Source organism: Pteropus medius, unplaced genomic scaffold (assembly GCF_902729225.1).
Source record: "Pteropus medius unplaced genomic scaffold, Ma_sr-lr_union100, whole genome shotgun sequence".
In the NCBI taxonomy this organism is placed as follows: Eukaryota; Metazoa; Chordata; class Mammalia; order Chiroptera; family Pteropodidae; genus Pteropus; species Pteropus medius.
This window is the reverse complement of record NW_024356247.1, coordinates 367,695-390,058: the sequence shown is the minus strand read 5'-3', so window position 1 is coordinate 390,058 and position 22,364 is coordinate 367,695. Positions and strand designations below refer to the sequence as shown.

Sequence of the window (22,364 nt, the reverse complement as noted above, 5' to 3'; positions counted from 1 at the left end):
ACTCTGCTACCTTGACTGGAATTCTAATTTTATTTAATTTTAATTAATTTATATTTAAATTTAAATAGCTTCATGTGCCTGGTGGCTACTGTATTAGGCAGTGCAGGTTAGAAGTTGCATGTGAACACAGATATCGGCACAGAAAAGGCAAATAGATGCTGTAGTTGCAGACAATAGTCTTAAGAAACACTTGGACCTACCAGTAGATAAGATAGCAAAGGAACCTAAGAAAACCAGGATCACTAGGAAAGAACAGCACTCATCCTTGCCTTCTCCAGGACTTGTTTTGCCCATCAGCAGGTGACTCTCCAGAAGTCTGGCCCTGAGACATTCTTTCTTATTATGGACTTGGCTGCTGGAATTGGGGAGGGTTCTGCAGAGCCAACTGCTGCTGTTCAAGAAATGTGGGCTTTGGAACTGAACATGCAATGGGTGTTTCCTGTGCAGACTTTAATGAGCTCAGGGCCCCAGAATGCCATCTGTATGGCTTTAGGCAACTGCCAAGATTGGCTTGAGCTGGGTATTAGAGAAGATACCCCGGGGAGCTATTTCGTAGACTCTGGAGTCTAGAGGCTGGAACAGCAGTGTCTCCTTCCCAGATGGATTTTGGGTTTTGCTTTCTCTTCACTTCTTATTTGTGACACCATTTACTCCGATAAAGACAAACAAAAAGTCAGTAGCCCTCTAGTTAGTGGTTATTTTTGATGTGTGACTCGATGCCATGGGGAGATTTCCAAGGATGTGCATGCATTACCTACTCACTGTGTGATATTTGGCAAGTAGTTTCCCCTTTCTTGGACTTGGTTACCCAGTTGTAAAATGGGGAATTTGGCAGTGGACTGTCTTCTAAGATCCTTCTAGTCCTGTGGTTCAGTGATTATGTTTCTGAAAATAATTTAATAATCCTTTTAAAGTACAATTAACGGGATAGATTAGTAGTAAGAAAAGAGATTAGAAACCATAGAAAGTCCAAAGATAATTCAGCCTACAGTTATTGCACTCAACCATTAAATGTAACTCAGTGCTGCCTGGCAACAAAGGCACTCTGTGATTAGGACACAGTCCTTGTATGAATTCGTCCTTACCAGGTGCCAGGCTACAGTGGCATGGTCTTTCCTAGGACTCGCCATCTTCGACACATCAGTGAGTGTTCCAGGTTGTTCTCTCCATGCTTAATGTTCTATTATCCTGCCCACGTAATGGTCTGGGGACGAGAAAAGAGGGACTCTTTTTGGAAAGAAGTACCCCATTCTTTACCTGACAACTAGTGGTTGGGTGTCTCACCTATTTGTTCCTTGGATTTGAAAGAAAAAGCGGGCTGGAGAAGTCCTGAAAATAAAATTTTTGTGCAGAGATGAAGGGCCTCTGACATGTGCCAGTGAAGTTGTGCTACCTCTGATCTAAAAGTTTAGAAATTAAGACTAACAGAGAGGCTGTCTGTTCCAGACTCGAGCCCATGAGTGCCTCTGCTTATTTCTTTCTACTCCTAATTCGGGTCTTATCGAATAGTAGGCTTTCTGGCATTTGTCTAGTGCTTTAACATAGACATTGCATTTTTGACATATTTTCGCATTTATTTACGGTCGTATGTACTTGCTCTTTTTGGAAATCTCTGTAGGGTGGTGTCACAAAGGGTGCTGCAGATAGGAACAGTGTGGAAGAGGAAGGGTTACCCACATGCTGAGCCACTGAGCTAGACAAAAATGCAGCCATGATAGCTCCTGCCCAGGAGTGTGATAGATAGCTCAAAACTAGAAAAGCCCTTAGATATAATCTAGTTCAACTCCCTTCTTATAGAGCAAATAAAACTTTGGACCAGAGAGAGGAAAGAGCTTGCCTGAGAACACACAGCTAGTTGATGGTTGTACTCTGTCCCTTATGTGGTATCACCTGTTCTATGAGAGTTTCTATACATATCTTTTTAATTTTGGAATCTTTATCATGAGAGATGAAATGGATTCATACTGTACTTTTGTGATAGATAGAGTCCTTTAGTTTAACTCTAATCATCTCTTTTTGACGTTTCTCTCACCCTTAATATTTTCAAACTTATATGGCTCCTCACTTAAGCATGTTTTCTGTACAATGGACTCAGTGTACCTTGAGAACATGTACTTAAAAGCACCATCTCTCCACATTTCTAACCTGGTATCTTGAAATCCTGGTAGGTATTAGAAAATGGAATTAGCCGAGCAGTGTTATGGATAAGAATGTGCTCTCTTAGTATTTCTGATTCTGTCATACATCGCGCTGACTGGAGTTGAACTGGCAAGGACCAGACTAGACAGAGCTTGGCTAGGCTAGCCTGGAAACCTTTTGTGGACCTGTTTGCTACAGCAGTCCATCTGCTTACTCCATGTCAGCCTCTAACCAGACCTGTAGCATCCCCATCTATAACAGCTTGCTGGTAAGTTGCCTCCTTTCCAATATGACAGCTAAGATCCTTGTCAGCTTCATTATACATGTTGGACCTGACAATTGAGCTTGTTACTCACCTTGCTTTAATCTCATGAAAATTCTGGCACCCGTATTTCTGAGGCTATTCTGGCCTGGAGTCCAGCCACCCCCAATGCTCCTTTTACAGTCATCTATTAACTGCATGACTTCTCTCTTCTGTCTATATGCTGACTCCTGCTCCCTCACCTGCCACATCTAAATCATTTTCCAAATCTATACAGCACATCTCTGCACTTTTACTCAAATCGAACATCTCTTTTCCATTCCTATTTTCTCCTCCCCAAATCTTATCTTGACCTCCCGCACCTGAACATTGTCTCTTAAGCCATTTCCCTACCCCTGATTCTTCTACTCTCAGCGGTCATAATGTTCTAATCGTAGCATTCTTCTGCTCGAAATTCTTCAGTGTCTTTCTGAATCAAGGTTTGCGTGGCCTCCACAGTGTAGCTCTTATTTTTCTCAGCCGTATCTTCTTGTGTGTACTTGATATTTTAGCCATATGCTTACCGTTCCCTGAATTCTCCCCCATGTCTTCCTACCATTCAACATCATCGTCTAATCAACTTTTACAGAATACATACCATGTTCTATGCACTGTGTGAACTAGGCCTTGTGGAGGTGGGGAGGTGGATAGTATTATGAGGGTATCAGATATAAAGAAGTAATGGTTACATAAGGTGATAAACAGAGGAGATCGAAGTCCTTTGGGAACACAGAGGGAAGAGGGAACAAGAAGGAACGGAGGTAAGAGAAAAGGTTGGGGGAGGCATTCCAGGCAGAGAGAAGATCAAGTTCGAGACGCCTGAAAGTAAAAAATGATTTAGCATAAGAAGAGAACAGAAAGTTAGAATATTTGAGAGTGTAGGACGAGGTGGACAGAATGAATAGAACTGAGAAGTTGAGGATTGATTGAGTGAAAGGTGTTAAGGGCGCGAGGCAGAACAGAGATGTTTAAGGCAAGTCGTCAGGCCAGTGATTGTGTAGCAGCTGTTCGGAGGACAGACTGGAGCAGGGAGAGACTCACGGCATCTCATGAAGTGTCTCTCTCTCCTGAAAGACCATCCTTCAAGGTCCATCTCAGATTTTGCTACTGTTCATGAAGCCTTCCCTGAGTTTTCTCTTCTCCAGAAATGGGATGATTTCTCTCCATTTGGAGCTCCCACAGATAGTTTCTGCCTCTCTTTCACTGTATTTTGCATTTATTCGAATTTGTCTGTGGCTTGTTTTCCCCAATAGACTCTGAGCACCTTGAGAACATGGATCTCGTTCCATTCACCTGTCTTTTTCCACTGCAGTGCCTGGTACACAATCACAACCACAAGTGGTACCTAGTCAATTGTGGAATTGATTTAAACTGATAACCCAGAGATCAGTACTACGCAAACCCCAAAGGCTATGTTGTCCCAGGTCCAAAGGCAGAAATACAATTTACTTTCATGCCTTGCCTTTTTTTCCAATTGGAAAAGGCCAAGGGCGGCCCCCGGCACAAATTTTGGTGTGGGCCATCTAGACTCTAAACCCCGAGGCTTGAAAGTGTTTTGGAAAGAGCATAGCAGCCTACAGGGACAAGATCTATGAGTCCTTCTCAGGCCCAACCAAGGAGAACAGCAGGTAGGATGTGTCGCTTTTCCGGTTTAACTGAGAATTTCCTGGCTTCAAAATACCTGTCTCCATGCTAATGTTCTTTCACTTCCATTAGACTGCATGATTTACTCTGATCAGCAAAGCAATTTGTTGTACATTATTCAAAAAGCGCTAATCATCTTTAGCTCAAGATAGATTTTAAAAACTCCACAAAATTTGTCCTAAAATGCAATCGGTGGCACAAAGCTAAAGCAAGCTCAGAGCTGTTTGTATTGTAGCAATAAAAAATTATAATCCGTGTCCCAAATCATTTTTATAAGCAGCCAAGGCATAAATAAATAAAAATGTGGGAAAATATATACCTTTCGGTTGTCTCATTTGGAGCTGAAAATTGAAAAGTCATAGGATAGGACTAAAGGATTGTCTGCTTATAGTTTAGCCTTCTAATTCTGTAGAACAGAGACCCAAATAATTGATCATCACTAAGTTAATATCTATGATACTCAGTTTTCCCTTTTGGAAAAGAAAAAAAGGAACCTAGTAAAGCCAAGCCTACCGGGTGATTTTAAGTACAAAATCCGTGACTGTATACAGCCTACCATCTAGTGGGCATGTTCATTCCCTTTCTCCCCTTCCCAAACCAAGCTCTCATGCCCGCTCCAGCTCTTCTCTTGCCAAAGGTATTTGTTCTAGTCTCTACCCTGTAAGATTCCCTTTACTTCAGAGCCATAAATCTTGGGTGCTTGATCAGATTTTCCTATTAGAGGAAATTTTATATGCTTAGGGAAATAACGTAAAGTAACAATGGCACTAACATATCCCTTGACATAGCGTTCTTGTCCTGTCTGACAAGATTGGATAATTCTTGATGCTTAAGTGTATTGCTCATATATATATTTTATGATATGTTAATTTTTACTAATAATCAATACTTGTCCAAGGCAGCTGTTCTTTATTTCATTACCCGAAAGGGGGTGGAAGTATAAATCAATAACATGTAGAAAATTGTATTTCCACAGCCTTTTGGGGGCCAGGGGTTGGAAATGGAAGGAATCATAGAGAAAGTATTTTGTGTTTTAAGAAAAAAAAAAAAACACCTAGTCTCTTGTGTTTATTTTTTGTTTCTCTGTGACTTGGTCTTCCCGGTGATTAAAATGGACTTCCTTGTAGCTAGCTTTAGTCATAAGTGACAAGAAGACCCTAAACTATTAACATCTACAAATAATTTATCCCTTATCAAGTCCTTGCCAAGATGGAATTAGTGGAGGAGTTAAAGAGGGGTAAAATGATACCCAAAGTTCTGTCGAGTTCCTTAAAAAGAAAGATGCACAGGGCAATCCATGATGGTAGTATGATCCCACCTGACCCATAGGGTCCTCTCTGAAGCAGAGGCTCAGCCATCTGATCTGCTCACTCAGTTCCACCACACATGATCTCTCCAAGGGAAGGGAACTTTGACATTGCTGGCAGTCCTCTCTGCCTTTTAGAAATCGCCAGCCCTTCTTTCTGTGTAAATACAACAAGCATCTCTTTTTTTCCCTGGCACCTGTGGTTTATTGGCTACTCTCAAGTCAGGTCTTCTATAAAATGAGAAGAAAATTTGGCAATTCTGATATATAAATGCTAGAGGAAACCCAGGATCATTTAACGTTTTTTAAACTGGATGATTGCCTAATATAGACTTCTTATTTTACAGATAAGGAAATAAGCCTAGATAGGTAAAATATCATATAGGTTGAATGTAAAACTGTATCTTCTTACTGCTTCTTGTTTCCTCAGTGCTCGGAACTACCTTTTATAGTATATACACGTATTTGGATAAGTGAGTATGCTATTGAGATTCTTGTAATAGCTGCTTGGCCATCAGTAGTCTATGCTTTTGGCTGAGGAGAAGGTCTAGGAAAGGGGGGTTGGAATGAATAGGGATTTATAGATGTTGTAGTGGCACATGGTAGACACGTACCTCTAGGGTGGCCTTGTCACCTATCATTTTGCATAAACCTACCACCCAGGTAGGTAATCAGGAGATGAGAGGCTATAGGTATGTGTTCCATGCCCTAAAAATGCCAGATGATGCTGGGACTATTTCATACATTCCAGATATTCTTTCTAGCCATATTTTAAAATCCTGCTGTGGGCTTGGAGTAATACTTGTCAATACCAGAGTTAAGGTCATGAATGTCGAGAAACCAAGGGATGAATTCTCTACTTCTTTCAACCTTAGCAGTAAAATTTTAAGGCACACGGAGAGAATATGTAAGTGTGATGTATATATGAGTGTGTGTGTATGAATCGGCTTGTTTTTGAAGAGCTTCAGATCATCTGAAGTAGAAATGAGGCGAAGAGAAATAACATTAATCTGCAGAAGCACACACCCCTTAACCCCAGGTAACACCGGACGCCACTTTGCATCCTTCCTAATCGGATGGCCATGATTTAGTTAAATGTGTTACTGTCTGGAGGGGATAGAAGCATCTAGGATGTATGAATGAAGTGTCAGTTTCCAAATGAACGTATATGGTCGGTACAAACTGTGAAACAAAACCAATAACAATAATGAAACCAGTCTGGAAACAGATAAATTCCAGTGAGCCTTTTAAGACCTCTCTAGCTGATATAGCCTTAAAACAGAGAAAAAAAAAACAACAACTTTAATGACCGATATTATATATTTGAAATGTGCAGGTTGGACAGCATTTGGACTTGGAATGAAACAATAAGAGGTTACATTCATGGATAACCAACAAGATAAGGCTGTTGTTGCCTCAGCCAACGGAGAAAACACTCTGCTTAATGGGGTCAAAGAAAATGGTAAGTGAATTTAATTACAGTAAATAAAAATAGTCCTTTGTTATTATAGAATTTTAGTATCTACCGAGTTCGAACACGTAAAGTCTAGGACGCCTCTAAGATTGATGTTAATCCTAAACTCTATTCCAGCAAATCTCTCTGACTGGGCTAGCGGGGTCTCTAAGATGTATGTAGCCGAACCCTTTTGCACTCTCAAATCATCTCTGTCAGGTGAACATTGAAGTAGGAGCTTCCAGCACAGAGGTGCGAAGGATTGGGCTGAGCCTCATAGCTCAGAACTATGAATATGTCATCCGAGCCTTTTCTTACCCTGAAAGCCTTCACTTTCCAATTGATCAAGCAGTCCAATTCCTTCCTCATTTCTGAGAAAAATCTGTGTCTGAAGAGAAAACCGAAGCTAAAGAAATAATATTTTTCACTCGCATGAATGTTCTCTATAAAACCAGGGTTGTTCTTTAACTTTGTAATTTCTAATTCTAACGCTAGAGAACCTGAGGCTTAGCTTATATAATAAAATCGAGTACCAGAAAGTGATCAAGGGAAAGAGAGTGAATAAGTTAGGTCTAAGATCTTTAACTTTCCTCCTGTCATTTTTTCCTATTCTTTAGACTCGGAGGACCAGGAAATGGCAATGAAATCATTTACAGCTCTAGAGGCTGCTGCACCAATCCAGCCTGTCCCGGTGGCTCAGAAAGAGACTGTGATGTATCCCAGGGGTCTCCTGCCTCTTCCCTCCAAGAAGCCTTGTATGCAGAGCCCCTCGTCTCCTTTGGGCCTGATCGAAGCACCTGAACATGCTGCAAATAGTGCTTCTGTGAATGCCATCTCCCTCACATCCGGCATTGCAAAAGGCCTAAACACATGGTCACTGCCCAATGAGTGCGAGAAAGCTCCATTTGCCATAATGGAGCCTGCGGGCATGTCAGCTCTGAATGGGGACTGCCTCATGCAGCCAAGCCGGACCTGCTTGGGCTGCTTCATGGAATCCAAGGATGCAGTAGATCCTGAGCCAGGAATCAGTCTTAAAGTCGGTGATCTACATAGGGATTATGAAACCTGTGCGGTCTCTGACATAGGGATTCAGTGCATTAATGCTGGAGAAAACATGAAATATGGAGAGCAGCTGCTCTCAGACCAGCTCCTCGGCTTCCCCCTACAGAAATCAAGGGCGGGAGATAGACGAGAAGTCGAGAAAGCTGACATCGACTTGGAGGATCCGGCTCAGAAAAGTTATTATGAGGCGTTACTGTTAGATAAGTGCAATACAGAAGAGGCTTTGCTGGCCAATTCCAATCAGGATTGGGGTTACTTCGAGACTTTCATTAGTGAGAGTAAGATCGAACTGCTCGATCTCTGCTCCAAGAATGAGCTGTCCGTCAACCTGTTCTCTGAGGAAGATGTGGATAACTACATGTTCGATGATGACGAGTCAACACTGGGCAGTGATGTCTGCTCCCTGAAAATTCGATATGAGTCCTTCCAGGACAACGTTCGAGATAAGACCACCCTTCTGATGCAGGAGGATGCCCAATTCAACTTTTTCCCCAGTGTGTTTACTACCTGCCCGAAGCGGGAGTCTAAGAGCGGGGCCCTGAGGCAGAGCAGTGATCTTTCACAATTCAAGGTCCCCGATGTGAGCATCATCTGGGGGGAGGAAGATAAACACCCGGACAGGAAGAAAGGCAAAGAAGAAGGACAGGAAGACAAAGGTGCACAGAAAAAAGACGAGAAGGATAATGGAGAAAAATCTGCCTTAAATAAACCATGCGGCGGGACTGAGGGAGGGCAATTTAAGAATCCAAAGCAGGGCCATCTTGCCAATTCCTTAGAGGCTTTAGGAAATTTCGGTGATGACAGTTCCTTCATTGAGGTTTCTTACGACGCCATGGGGGAGATCAAAGACTGTAGCCGCTACATGGCTCGGGACACTAACTCCGGCAGCTCCTCCTCCCAGCAGAACTATGGGCTGCGAGCCAAGAGAAAAGTCAGATACAGTGAAGATTATCTATATGATGTCGACTCGCTGGAGGGTGTAAAAGTAAATGAGAGGAAGGAATGGCTTCCAGGTGGTTCTAAAGAGGAAGACGATGACGAGTGGCATCCCAAAAAAAGAAGAAAAGTAACCCGCAAAGAGCCCCCCGTCATCATCAAGTATATTATCATCAATCGCTTCAAAGGTGAGAAGAACATGCTGGTGAAGTTGGGTAGAGTAGATGCCAGTGAGACCACAGTGAATCTGAGCGAGAATCAGCTAAGCAAATATTCCAGGCTGGCCCCCTTGAAGGGCTTCTGGCAGACGAAGAAGCAGAGAAACAGCAGCACAGACGCCAGCAAGACACACCTAGGCCCAAAGCAAAACTTCGAACCAGGTAGCTTCGAGGTGTCATTCCTGCCACCTGCTCGCAAACGAAAATCCAAACTTGGCAACAGGCACAGGATTCAAAGAATTTCATCCGTGGAAACTTCGGCGAGCGGGAAGCAGGTTTCGTTCTGCAGCGATCAGAGGCCAGCTAGCTGTCGCAAAGAAGACGGAAGTCTGAAAAGTATGCTGAAATCAGCAGCCCTGGCCGCCCCCAGCTGTGCGAATGGGTCACCTTTGAATGGCATCGCAGGCCCTGACTTAGCGAAAGGCAAAGGCCAAGATGCAGAATTTAAGGGGCCAGAGAGGAAGGTGCTCAATAAAATCAAATTTAGAAGCGAAGCCCGATTAAAATCTAAGAAAATCAAAGCTGGGCAAGAAAGCAAGCCAGTCGTTCACATGAGCCCTCTTTTGGAAGAGCGATCCTCCAAGGCTGATTTAAAGAACGAAGCTGTTCCCGAGACCTCCAACGGTTCCCATCCATCTGAATTCCACGAGGCAAAAGTTGCTAAGAATTCTGCTTTCCTACCGACAACCTGCTCTTCTGAAATACCTCTATCATCTGCTAACGTTGCCACCAATATACCTGTTATTCCCGGAGGGTATCTGCAGACGTTGCTAGATGCTTCCGACTTGTCAAATAATACCGGTATCTCATACTTCACTCAGCAGTCTCCAGAGCAAAATGAACGCAGCCTCGCTCAAACAGAAAAGTCGTTTGTACCTCTCCAGCCTGCCCAGGACGGCGTGGATTCCTCGCCCTCCGAATCTGAGCTGCAGCAGTCACCCCAAAACTTCAAAATAGAATCAAGCAACTATGGAAATGCGTGGCCCACCAAGCCTACTTCGGGTCCCCAGGAATTCATGGCTGAAGTCTCAAGAGAAACAGCTCCAAACCAATCCGGTGAATTTGGAGTCTCCCAAGTAGAGTCCATGGAAAGTAATGCCACAGCTACAACGTACAGTCCAATCTGCCTGAATAGTGGTGGCAGTAGTTGCAACAAGGTCCTGTATGCCTCTGTGCAAGACACCCAACAACTCCCATCCGATGACTCTTATCAATTATGTCACTTTAATAACGGAGGGGTCTGCTTTCCTTTTCAGCAGGGCCTGGTCAACATGGACGATGGTCGACTCTTCAGCTTCGATTCCATGGCCCCACTCTCCGTCAACTCAAACAATTATTGCTCCTTAAGCTTGAAGTCTTGCGAAAAGGATGGCGATGAGGATATCACTGATGACTTCTTGGCCCATTGCAGCCCCAAGCTGGTGATCCAGCAGAGCGTCGATGAAGTAGCCCCGCTAAAGGAATCCAGTGACCTGTTAGATATCTCCAACTTCACTCCTGACAAATTCCGCCACTCTTCCCTCTCAGAGATGTCCCCACCCGACACCCCCAGTCTTTCCCCTCAGATTACCAGATGCGAGAGTATCAAGACACTAGGAACACTGAAGGAGTTCCAGGAGGGTGCCCCGGGACCACTGGGCAATATGGACAAGATCAAGTGGGAGGATGGATTTGCTTTAAATAACCATCAGTTTCAGTTTCATATGTTCAACGATGAGGATTCCGTCAGCGTGCTCCCCAAAAACCCTTGCTTATCAATGTTCGACGATCCATCTGGTCAAACGAATACCAACAACAAAGTGTCAAAATCAAGAAAGAGAAGTTCACCCAGCAAGAATGGGACTGTGAACCAAAGCTCTTCTCAGAAAAACACTAGAAAAAAATCCCCCAAAGCCACCAACAAAGGGATCGAAAAGCCATCTGGTAAAACCTCCCGCCAGGTCCCTAAGTCAACAAAGAAAGGGAAATACATGGCCGCAATCCATGGAGAGAAAATGCAAATTGGCATTGGCCGTGGGGGAGGTCAGATCAACAGCATCTCCTCCACAGGGAAGACATTGGCCGAATGTACCCAGCATGGTGGCACTGGGCCCTCTATGAAAATGCCAAGTCAGAAGGGACTTTCTGGAGATTGGGCTTTGCGGAAGGAGAGCAGCCCGGGCTGGAGTGACATGAGCATGAGCACCAACACCAACAGCCTCCTGGATGATGACCAGCGGGAATTTCAGGAGCCTTCCTATATCTTGTCCAACATTGCCTCTGGTATGGCAGACGTGCAGAGGTTCATGATGGCCTCCATAGAGCCCCTTTGGGAACCCATGGAGCACCATAGGGATCCCAACGTTTTCTATTCCCCCGAGTCCAATAGTCTAAAGTTAAAAACCCTCAAAATATTGGCGGGGACACCACAGGAATCTAAGAAAAAGGTCACCAGCGGGTCACCGGGAGCCACTAAGAATCACAGGTCCATCAAGGGTGTGAGTAAAAGCAACGGAAAAGCAGCAGTAGGCGAATCTGGTCATGCGAACATGCCTGCTTACAATGAGGACTCTCGCTCTGCCTTCTTTGATAAAAAGTATAATAATCTGAGCACTTTAGGCAATAACGGACCGACGCACAAAAAGTTATATCGTCACAAATCCAGCTCCAAGGCCCTGAGAGATGAGAAGTGTAAGGGAAAGCGTGTGGAGCGAGAACAGGTCCACAAGGATGAGGCTGGGACACCTTCTTTTGAAAAACTGAGGTAATACTGCACCAAAATGGCTTTCCTACCACCTGCCGAGCCCGCAGTCCATCATCTGCTCCCTCTTGAAAGCAAAAGTTTGCATGAAATGAACTTTCTCATTCCCTCTCTCCAACTACAAAGAAAAGATAAACGTGCATGAAAATCCCTGTATCTTTAAGCCACCCAAAAGATTGGGCAATTTGGTCGTGGCTTGACTAGGGATCAGCTCCGACGAGGCTACGTTTTCTGCTCTTCAGCATTGGTTTTTACTTACTGAGAAAATAGAACTAAATAAAACATGCTCTTGAATGATTTTGGGAAGGGAAGGGCTTTGCAAAAAGAAAAATGTTCGACGGAATTAAAAAGTTACACCGACAAAAAGCCAAGATCGTTTAATGAAAAAGAGCATCATTTGGGAAACAGAATCTCATCGCGCAGCATTCAGGAGTGCTTTCTAGTGCCCCTGCTATTTGTATCTCTTTCCACATCATACGGCATCTAGTATGATGTAAACACGTTTCAGTTGTATGATCCCTTTGTGGGACATGCACTAAAGCTAACTAAGATGGCGTAAGTTGTTTGGTTTTTCTGCAGGGGTTCCGACTACAATCACCTAAAAGCAGAAACGGCATTTGGGGTTTTACCTGTGTTTGAAGAAGAGGCTCGCATTTTCCAGAAAGACATTTGATGTTTGTATTTTATATCTTTCAAACTATGCCTTGTGGTATGTATGTTGACATGTAAGTGCTTAAAGAAATGAATTTTAAAGTGTGGGAATAAGTCTTTGGAAGCAAACTTTAATCCGATGTTCTATGTAAAAGACTTTAAAAGTCACACAGTTGCACACGTAGTTTATGCGGTATTTACCCAAGGGGGAAAAAAAAAGGAAAACATTGTGCCAAACTACAAACAAGTGACTCTATTGTATATATTTTTACTTCTATATCAACATTTGGTTGTGAGTATTTGGGGAGCTTGTCCCTGTTGATTTACTAGAAACATTCCAGTGATTCTCGCTATTAACAACCCCACTTATGTGGATAGCACCTATAGATCACAGTGGAAATACATGCTGTGCTATACAATTTTACCAAAACTTAAAGGATACGGTTTGAGACGTGCCAAATTTCCTTACTTCATCTCACAGATTCACCCCAGTTTAAAGCTCATTAATGATTTTCTCAATATATGTGTGTGTGTGCGCGCGCGCGTGTGTGTGTGTGCGTGCGCGTGTGTGTGCGTGTGTGTGTGTGTGCGCATACATAATTTAAAATTTTAAAACTCTGCTGTCCTGTGTGGAAACATGAAGAATTAAACATCGCACAATAAAGGTTTGTTTGTTCCATTGTCTAAAGGTTAAAATGTTGGAAAAGTCTGGAAGTCACAACACCTTAGTCCATCAAGGACCCAAGTATATACATTTACAGAACCTTTTACAAAGAGACAAAACAGCTGCTTTAAAGTTTGTTTTCTAAAAGCAAAATCTGTAGCTGAAAATTATTTAAAGTGCAAAGTTATATTGCTGATACTTTATATCTCAGTTTTATATATTTTATAATAGTCTGGGATAAATTATAAAATAGCTATAAAATCAACACTAATGATAGATGAAGTACATAGATTGCTTTTATTTAAGTAGTTTCCTAAATGTTTTGTTCCAGTTTTGTCAAGTGCATTCATATCACGGCTTTAGTGTTCTTTAAGTGTTTAATCTTGCAATGCCAATGTAATTTAAAGAAAATGTTAAGGCATCTCAGTTCGACTCCTGCGAGTTACGTACATGTATCAGATAAGCTGAACAATTTGTGGTAACAACTAATTCGGGCCATTTATACTTAGTCTGAGGATGACTAGTACTTGATGCCACACGCTAAATTTATATTTCGATTTTTATAGAAATTTCTGAAATCATATTTTTATTCAGTCCTACCCCCCTTTTTTAAATTTCACAGCTCCGACATCTCTCGCTACTAGCTTTTCCTTCCTCTTTATTTACTGCTTGACTTCTAACATTTGATCTATTTTCCTTGCACAGTTGAAGGCCTCTGTGTCTGATGACTGATGCATTATGGCACAGATGAGATGATGGATGTGAAAGCGCTTTGTAGATCGTAAAGTGCTATACAGATATAGGGGATTAATATTATTAATGTTGTTGGTTGTTGTTGTTGTTAATCTTACTATTCTTACTAATATTGTTACTAACCTATTAACTTGTGAATATATAGGCTGTGGGTGGGAGGGTGGAGAATAAGTGGGTGGGGAAAGTGGGTTTTAAAAAAGGGAAGATGTTTCAAAAGGAAAAATTTAAGCAAAATATGAACCTACCTAGTTATTGCCACCTAAATATATTCACAAACAGACAAGCAACATTTGGAAGTAGTCAGAGAAAAATGGAAGGTAGCCTGTCACGTATACTAGTATACACACTTCTCAGTCCATGATGCCTTTCACCAGCCTGCTCTGCTACTTACGGCTAGGTAGTCAAATGAACAAGCCTGTGTTCTTGATGGTGTGATTGTGTGCGTATGAGGAGCATTTTGTGAAGCTGCTTCAGACCTGTTCCTAGGCTTTGATGCTCTGTGTGTGATGAGTCCTGGAAAATTACTGGAAAGGCACCAGATGATACGTGTCTCCTGCTCTACAGCTGCCACCCAAAAGGGAAAATAATCAAACTGGAACGCTTTCTTCTTTTCGTCCACTCTGCTAGCTAGCTGTCTGTACGAAATTCTATGGCTGGCTCCTAGGAACTGGTCTTTGTTTTTTTATTTGTTATGATTTGCAGCTGAATTTTGGTTTGGAATCACTAACTCTGCCTATACTGTGATCCCCAAGACTCCAGACTTCAAAGTCGCCTGCTGGTAATGAAAGAAGAAATAAAGGAAATTTTCCATGAATACGAAGTGTTCTATCAAAAGTGAATATGGGATCCGTTGTCCCAGTCTGTCAGTATCACTTCAGCTTTGGAGAAGGGGGTGGGGTAGAGTAGAAGGCCAGCCTGACGCTGTTGGAAACAATTTCCTTGTCAGAGCTTGCTGTCGTTAGTCTTTCGGAATAGATGCTCTTTTAGTTCCTCCATGGAGCTCATTTGGGGCCAATTCTAGGGCACGGATCACCCCTTTTTCCAAAGAGAATTGCCATTTTAAAGCGCCCTTTTCGTTGGCCTACAGTACATTACATGTTTTTAACATGTAAGTGACCAGTCATTTTGTATTAAGACATAACGAGAAACTGAGTTTGAGAAATGAGCGATAGGATGAGGCAGAAGATGCTTATTCTCTTCATTACACTTAGCATCTCCCTCAGTATGTGATGTTCTGAGCTCTTCGGTTTTCGGGCTTTGTCGGTCCCGTCCCCGCTCTCACAATTCTTTTTCTTTCCGTCACAGCATAGTAGGCCTGATTTGGGGGAGATCCCTTGTTCAACCAGCTGCCTTAGTGGAGTGAGGACCAATGATACAAAGAGTGTTTTGCCCTAACACCGATATCTGCAGTCAGATCTCTGAGATTCCCCCTCGGTCTAAAATTCCCGATTCCCACGACCTATAAACCTCTGCTCTCTGAGCGGCTGCTTCCTATTAATGCCTCCCTAGAAGAATTTCACTTAATCTTTACTTTCCTGGAAATGGTAGTCTCCCTTATTCTCACTTCATCTCAGTCCTCAGTCTTCAAATTTTCTTCGTTTATAATCTCATATTCCATCTCCCCACAGTGCCAGGATATAAGCCCCTTAGCCGTTTTCTTGCGGAAGTTCAGAGAGGAATCTTCTCGCTCTAACTTAGCTTTGATCACCTTGGCCACTTTCAAATCCACTTTTAAACATGCGCGCGCACAGAATTAGGTCACGTGACTCGGGAAAGTTGGAGACTCCTCTTCCTTGAAAGTCTGTACAAATAGATCTGACCTCTTTTCTGCCCTGGGCTACGTGGAGCAGAGCGTGGAAACAGTGACCTTGACCAAGGCTGTTGGAGAGTTTGGAGTTAACACGTGCGCGGTGAAACCCGTCTCGTGCACCAGCTCCCTTCACATGTGCTGCTTCCATTCTGTTTTCTCTCCTGACTTCGTGTTATTCCGTGCAACTATGTGTTAAGGCCTTGCCTTTACCTAAATGTTTTCAGACCTCCTGCACTACATTGCCCGTTACTTCTTTAGCCATCTCCCTGAAGTCCTTGGTGCTAGGTGGGCTTTTGTGACAACCTTCCTCTTCTCTGAACTTTTTCCTTGCTGGCTCGCATCTGTATGTGTGGTAGGGGGCGGGGGTAAATGTGTGTGCAACAGAGAAGCATAAAGGATGCTTCACAACGCGTAAACGACTCTGGCTGGCATCCTATATTCTGTTGTGTGAGGTTCCACGGTTTTAGCGAATTTCCATTTTAGTGGGTTAGAATCAGCATTTACTGCCTAAAGGAGAAAAACCCTATCCAAGGACCTGTTAAGCAAGCTTGCTCTTACCAAGCTGAACCAGTCTGATGCAAATCTGCCACATCTTCAATTTACGGATGCGCTCACAAAACTTCCAAGAGTGTTCAGACAGAGAGCTAAGTTTCTGCACTGAAGAGAACAGAGCAGTCGCTAGTTCCAACTAGTGCTAGAATGAGAAAGGTTTGTTTTCTCCTGTATTTTCGAAAAACTAACTTAAGGAATTTCGTTGTCATGTAGGATTTTTAAAAATGACTGCCCATCACTGTAGGAATATGTCTTTTTTATGAAATATAACTAATATGAGATTTGTTTTCTAATCGCAAAATTCACTAAGCAGATCATTATGTTATATTTAGTACCAAAATCAAACGTTTTAGTAACACAAAGGGATCTTGTCAACACAATGTAGGCCAGGGATTTTGTAAAGGTTTCTCAAGTTCCTGAATAAAAGAGGAAAAAAAATTAGCTTGGCTGTTTCAACTTGGGAAACACTGTCTGTCACCTGCTTGAGGGTCCTCAGCCAGTATGGCATCATTTCGATGGCAGTATTCGGGCTATCCTTTAAGGCACATTTTTTTACTCAGAGCTCCCATTACAGCTACATGATACTTGAGATATACTCTTGGTTTCAGAATCGTAACTAAGAGGTAAAACGTTAGAGAGGGACAATGTAAAAGAGAGAGGCTTAGTACAAAGTTGAAGGTATGAATGAAGCCTTTAAAATCAGTATTCGGTGAATAGATACTAAAGAAACACTCCTCAACGTGAGGTAGGAAGGATATATGTCCATCTAACAGGCTCACTGGTTTCTGAGTCTTAGAAAGACATTCCCTTCAAAAAGAAGAAAGGAGATTTTTAAATCATTTGCCTCTTTGAGAGATGCCTAGTTTTACAGCACAAAAGAAAAGACTTAGAATGAAAACCAGAAGAGGCCTTTTGTTTTTAACTCCCAGTGAGGAGGGTAGAAAGCTTAAGATGCTCTACGGGGTACCTGTAGCACTGACAAGAGTTTGCTGCCTGCAGAGTTTTGAATGTACTAGTCCTTAATTTAATTTCCGTAAAACTGAATGCACCTCTTTAGTAAATTACTGATTTATGGTGCTAAAGAAAATGATTATTCCCATTTTCTCCTCTCCTAAGCCCCTTAAATATTTAAGAAAATTTAAAGTAAAAGCATTAGAGGCCCTTTTTATGAATGTAACCTAAGTTTCTGTTTCATATATGACACTCCAACTTTAAAATGTTAGGAAATTATTTGCCTTTTTTCTTTTAGAGTTAAGTTTTATAAATAATCTGTAGAGTCAATTGAAGTATAAAGCTTAAGGATCACTCTTAAGACGCCTACAAAATCTTGTATATTTTTAAGTGTGCCAATTTGTAACATATTTTGTAAGTGTATATTTTTCTTAGAAAAGTGCTGTGAAGTGTCTGTATGTGAGAGTTTTCCTTTTCTGCACCAGTAGGTGCTAATAAAAGGATATTGACTTCAAAGTTTCTGGTTTTAGAAACCACAATACAAAGAAAAAAAATACACTTTTGTTGGGAATTTTGTAACACAAAACATGTCGTGAAAGAGTGTAGTGATCTTGTGCAAAAGAAAATGAACATTTGTGCGCTTCTTGCTGTTTTCTAGATTTTCTTGTAAATTATTCTTGTAACACCTCTGGTTTTGTTGTTCTTGTTGCAAAAGTTTTAAATATTTGTGACTGAGTGTATGGTGAACCTGTCATAATGTTACCTAGCTGAGTTTTGTTATTGTTTATGGAGTAAATAAAAAGAAAAGTTTAAAATACTGCTTTAGAATCATGTGTAACAGAAACCAAACCATTTCTAATTAAATTCTATGTCCCAAATAAAAAGTTCTTCATTGTCTAGAGCAATGTTTCTCAAACTATCCGTGGTGAGGGACCATTTTTTTTCTCAAATCCACCACAGACTGATACTATCATAAAACACGATAAAAATGAATGAAGTTATAAAGGAAAAACGAGGTGCAAAAGAAGAACCCTGACGTATTCAATTTAAAATGTAAAATTACATGGCAAAACAAGTATAACATAGGAAAAAAGAAAAGAATTGCAAAAATGTGGTACCCTTTTTGAAAAAGCCCACTGATCGATGTCAAGTTGCCATGGAAAGGTCTCACCACACTTAGAGTAGGACTAGTAGCATTATCATCTTCTGGGAACTTGTTAGGAATGATGAACTCCGGGCCTTAAACCGATTCTACTAAATCAGAATCTGAATTTTAATAAGATTCCTAGTTGATGTATGTGCTGATAAAGTTTGAGAAGCACTGGGCTAGAGTTTTGCGTAGGGGGTTTTTCTGCCCCTCTAATTGAGGCATCGTTTTCTAGTGTGTCCAGTTTTCAAAGATCTTAGAACAAAAGATCCCCTTGTCTTGTGGTCCAGGTGGATTCTTCAGAGATGCAGTGCTCTCACAGTGTCAAAGCTATTTATTGAAAGCAATAAATGGTAATTTGCCTGGTACCCAAAAGATGTCAGATTTTTCATAATTCCCCGCTGTTCTTACATCATTTTACTTATCCACGGACACTGTTTCCTTTAATCAGGACTTCACCAAGCTATTTCCACTGTGCTCAGTATTTTAATATTGGCTATGTCTAGAAAAAGTCAACTTTGCTTCCAAGTACCCAGGCCACAGGAAGGTTATGGTGCACACAAAGCCAAAAACCATTTCCTTACTTTCAAATATTATCACTCAAAGAAATTTAAAAGTTATAAGCTGCCTATCTCTGCCTGGGCATTCTGCGAGTTCCTTAAACTTCTTTATTCATTATCATTTCATAATCTTTTTTTACCCTCTTGGTGTGCTCTAGCTCAGTGAATGGTGCTGCCATTTATCCGTGTCAGAGAGCAATGTTTACCAGCAACTCTTTTCTCTTCCGTCGTCACATCCAATTGGCCACTCTCAATTCTACTGCTTATCTATCTCCATCGGCACTGCTTTAATTGAGGTTTTTATGGTACTTCACCTGGACTCTTGCAACATTGTCCTAATTCAGCAATTTCCAGACTTGGATGTCACACCTGGAAATTTTTAAATGAGGGAAAAGAAATGGAGAGGAGAGTCTCTGTAGAGTCGCCAACTTTTTATTTTGCTAAGGAAAGACATTTAAAAACAAAACTCATCAATTCACAGAAGATTATTTTAACACCAAAAGACAATCAGACAATCCTTTATTAAAGACACACAACATTGTCTTTTTCTCTTCACCATGGACTGAAAACAAGCTCTCAGCCCATTACCTTAGAGTAAAAGTTTTCAGTTTCAGGGGTAAAGAGACTGAGGGGCAGAGAAGTTAAAAGCCCCCCCAGGATTGGACTCCTCTAATGTTCTGAAGCTTTATTTATCCAATTTCTATGAGTTTACTATGGGATAGAGATTATAAATGTATAGTCTTTGCCCTGTGCAGGATTCAGAGGTATATTCTGGTGAACATAGCCTTAAAGAAAGATTCTTCTTAAACTAAATTAATGGTAGGATTTGAGCGAATGAGTGGTCTCATTCTTTTCCCACTGGTTTCACATCCATTTTTTTCTCCCTCGGCCAAAGTTGGGATAGTATCGGCGCTTAGGGGGAAGATGGCAGGTCCTTTATCTAGAGACATTTGATCTGTCTTGGAGTCGAGCTTTTGACAGTGTTAGTCTGGGGGAGGAGTGCTTATGACACTGTTTTAATACAGTATTCCATCTAAAGTAATTAAAGTTGTGGTTATTAAACTTTTCAGACCACGTACCAGTTTGAGAATCTAATAAAATCAATGGGCCTTCACCCCAGAAAAAAATGAACATACTCAGAAATTTTCATAGGATTTCGGAGGATTCACAAAATTAGGAACTTCTATATTAGGGGCATGAATTCTCCAAAACATCTCTCCCACATCATAGTGGAGATTCTTAGTCTATCTCCTTTCTACTGACCCAAGATAATAAGTATTTATTTATTGTCTATTATGTGCTAGGACATTACATGCATTATCGTTTCTCACAACGACCCTCCAAGGGAGACATATTCCCTATTTTACATTTAAGAAAATTGGGACACACTGAAGTGAAGTAAATTTCCTCAGAATCACACGACTAATAGTCTTCGAATAGCTGAAAAAGCCTTCTGTGCTTGTTCCATCATGAACCCATGTCTCTAACTCAAGACACTTATTTCCAGCATAAACCATATTATCGATACCACTTCAAAATATCATATTAACACTGACATTAGACATTCTTCAAGAAATATTTGATTCTGTTAAGTATTAAACTAGATGTTTAAATAGAAAAAATGCCCACTGGTTGGTTTAAATTGAATAATCACATGTAAATTGAATAATCACATGTAAAGTAACTAATGAATTGCCAGTCCTTAGGCACTTGAGAAGAAAAAATGGATAGAGGTATCCATTGTCATGGAGGAACTAATGTCACAAAATGCCACTCTCAGTAACCAATACTTCTCCTTCCACCATTCCCCCTGTTTTGGAATCAGATGATAGTGAGCCTAGATCCACCACTTACTAGCTGTGTGATTTGGGACAAATTACTATCTCTGTATCCCAGAGTCTCTGCCGCCCCCCTAAAAGTGTAACAAGACTATCACTCCCATCGACTTATGGATTGAAAATTACACTTGTGAAGTCTTGCTATTGTTTAACAGATGTGTGCAAGTGTTTTCCTAATACTCTTTATTTTGATTGCTTAGAACTCACTCCAGCTCCCTATCCCAAAGTATTTGTCTTTTTATTAGGCTACCAAGAAAAGTAGTAAACTCCTGGATCAAAGAGACTTTGATATTTGTTTGGAGAAAGAGAACCATTTTAAAGATAAAATTTAAAGAGTCAGTTGCATATAATAAGTATAACAATTCTATTATTAGAGTTAATGTACTGTCAGTGGCAGAGTGAGATAGTTAAAAGTTATAAATTATTAATTAAGATGCCTGGGTTCTATTCCTGGCTTTGCCACTAAATTGATTTTAAGAGTTTGGATAAATTTTCCCTTCTGGGCTTCAATTTTACCATCTGGAAAATGAGGCAGTTGGTCTAGACAGCTTAGCATTTAAGAGCATGGAGTATGAAGTAGGCTGCCTGGGATCGAATCCAAGCTTCACCTCTTGTTAACGATAAGACTTACCTCAATTTCTCCATCAATAAAGTGGGAATAATTATGGTGCCTATATCACAGGATCTGGGGGAGAATAAAATGAGATAATGTATACAAACCACTTATTTAAAAATTTTTTTTTCAATTAGAGTTGACATTCAATCTTATATTAGTTTCAGGTGTACAGTATAGTGGTTAGGCATTTATATAACTTAAGAAGTGACCCCACCCCCAATTAGTCTACTACCTACCTGGAACCATACAGTTATTACAGTATTATTGACTATATGTTTCTTTGTCTCCCCATTTTGGCTGCCTATTTGTGTTTGTTTTTACGTATGAAGTAGATCTGCTAGGTAGTCTTGGCAGCCTTATATGGTAGGTGTCCTATGGGGCCCAGTGACACAGTCTCCCTGGTCACCTGAGCTGGGTGCTGCAGGTGCGTCCCTTGTGTGGGGTGTGTCTGCTCTCCTGTTGTAGTTTACCATTGGTTGCTGTTGGCACGTCAGTGGGTGGGATTGACCTTCAGGCTGATCGGTTGTAAGGACTGGCCATGACTATGATGGAGGAGCTGTTGCGCAGGGGCTGAGCCTACAGAGTGAGATTCGCCCAAGCAGGTTCTGGTTCCTGCCGAGACCACCCTTTAAGTGTGCCATTTGTGGGGCTAATTGGGTGTCTCTCTTGTATGGTTTGAAGCTGGCCACAGGGTGTGTTGGTTCTGGGTCCTCTTGGGAGGGGCTCTGGTTCAGGCCAAGGTCCGCCACGGCCTGTGACTGGCCAGGGGCCACCTGCTAGGAGCTACAAAGAGATCTGTATTTAGTTGTTGCCTGTGCTGAACCTGGAAGCATGTGGGAGAGATCAAACCACTAAATGAGGCTGGCAGCCACCAGTAGTGGGCCTGGAGTAGCTCAGCAAAATGGCCCAGGGCACCGCAAGGCCTGCCACCACTGGCTGGCTGCCCAGAAGGCTCAGCTGCTAAAAGAGCTTCTGACTCTAGGTGTGCTGGGTGGGGCGGGGCCTCGGAGTCACGGGGCGGGG

General features: G+C 41.8%; 1 protein-coding gene across 1 annotated transcript; it reads left to right on the top strand.

The window, feature by feature from the left end:
* The first annotated feature begins 6,726 nt into the window (after nt 1-6,726).
* Nucleotides 6,727-13,001, top strand: NEXMIF (neurite extension and migration factor). The gene is made up of 2 exons (XM_039859993.1): nt 6,727-6,852; nt 7,461-13,001. The coding sequence occupies exons 1-2, from the start codon at nt 6,774-6,776 to the stop codon at nt 11,804-11,806; spliced, it is 4,425 nt and encodes a 1,474-aa protein (XP_039715927.1). The 5' UTR covers nt 6,727-6,773; the 3' UTR covers nt 11,807-13,001.
* The last annotated feature ends 9,363 nt before the right edge of the window (nt 13,002-22,364 follow it).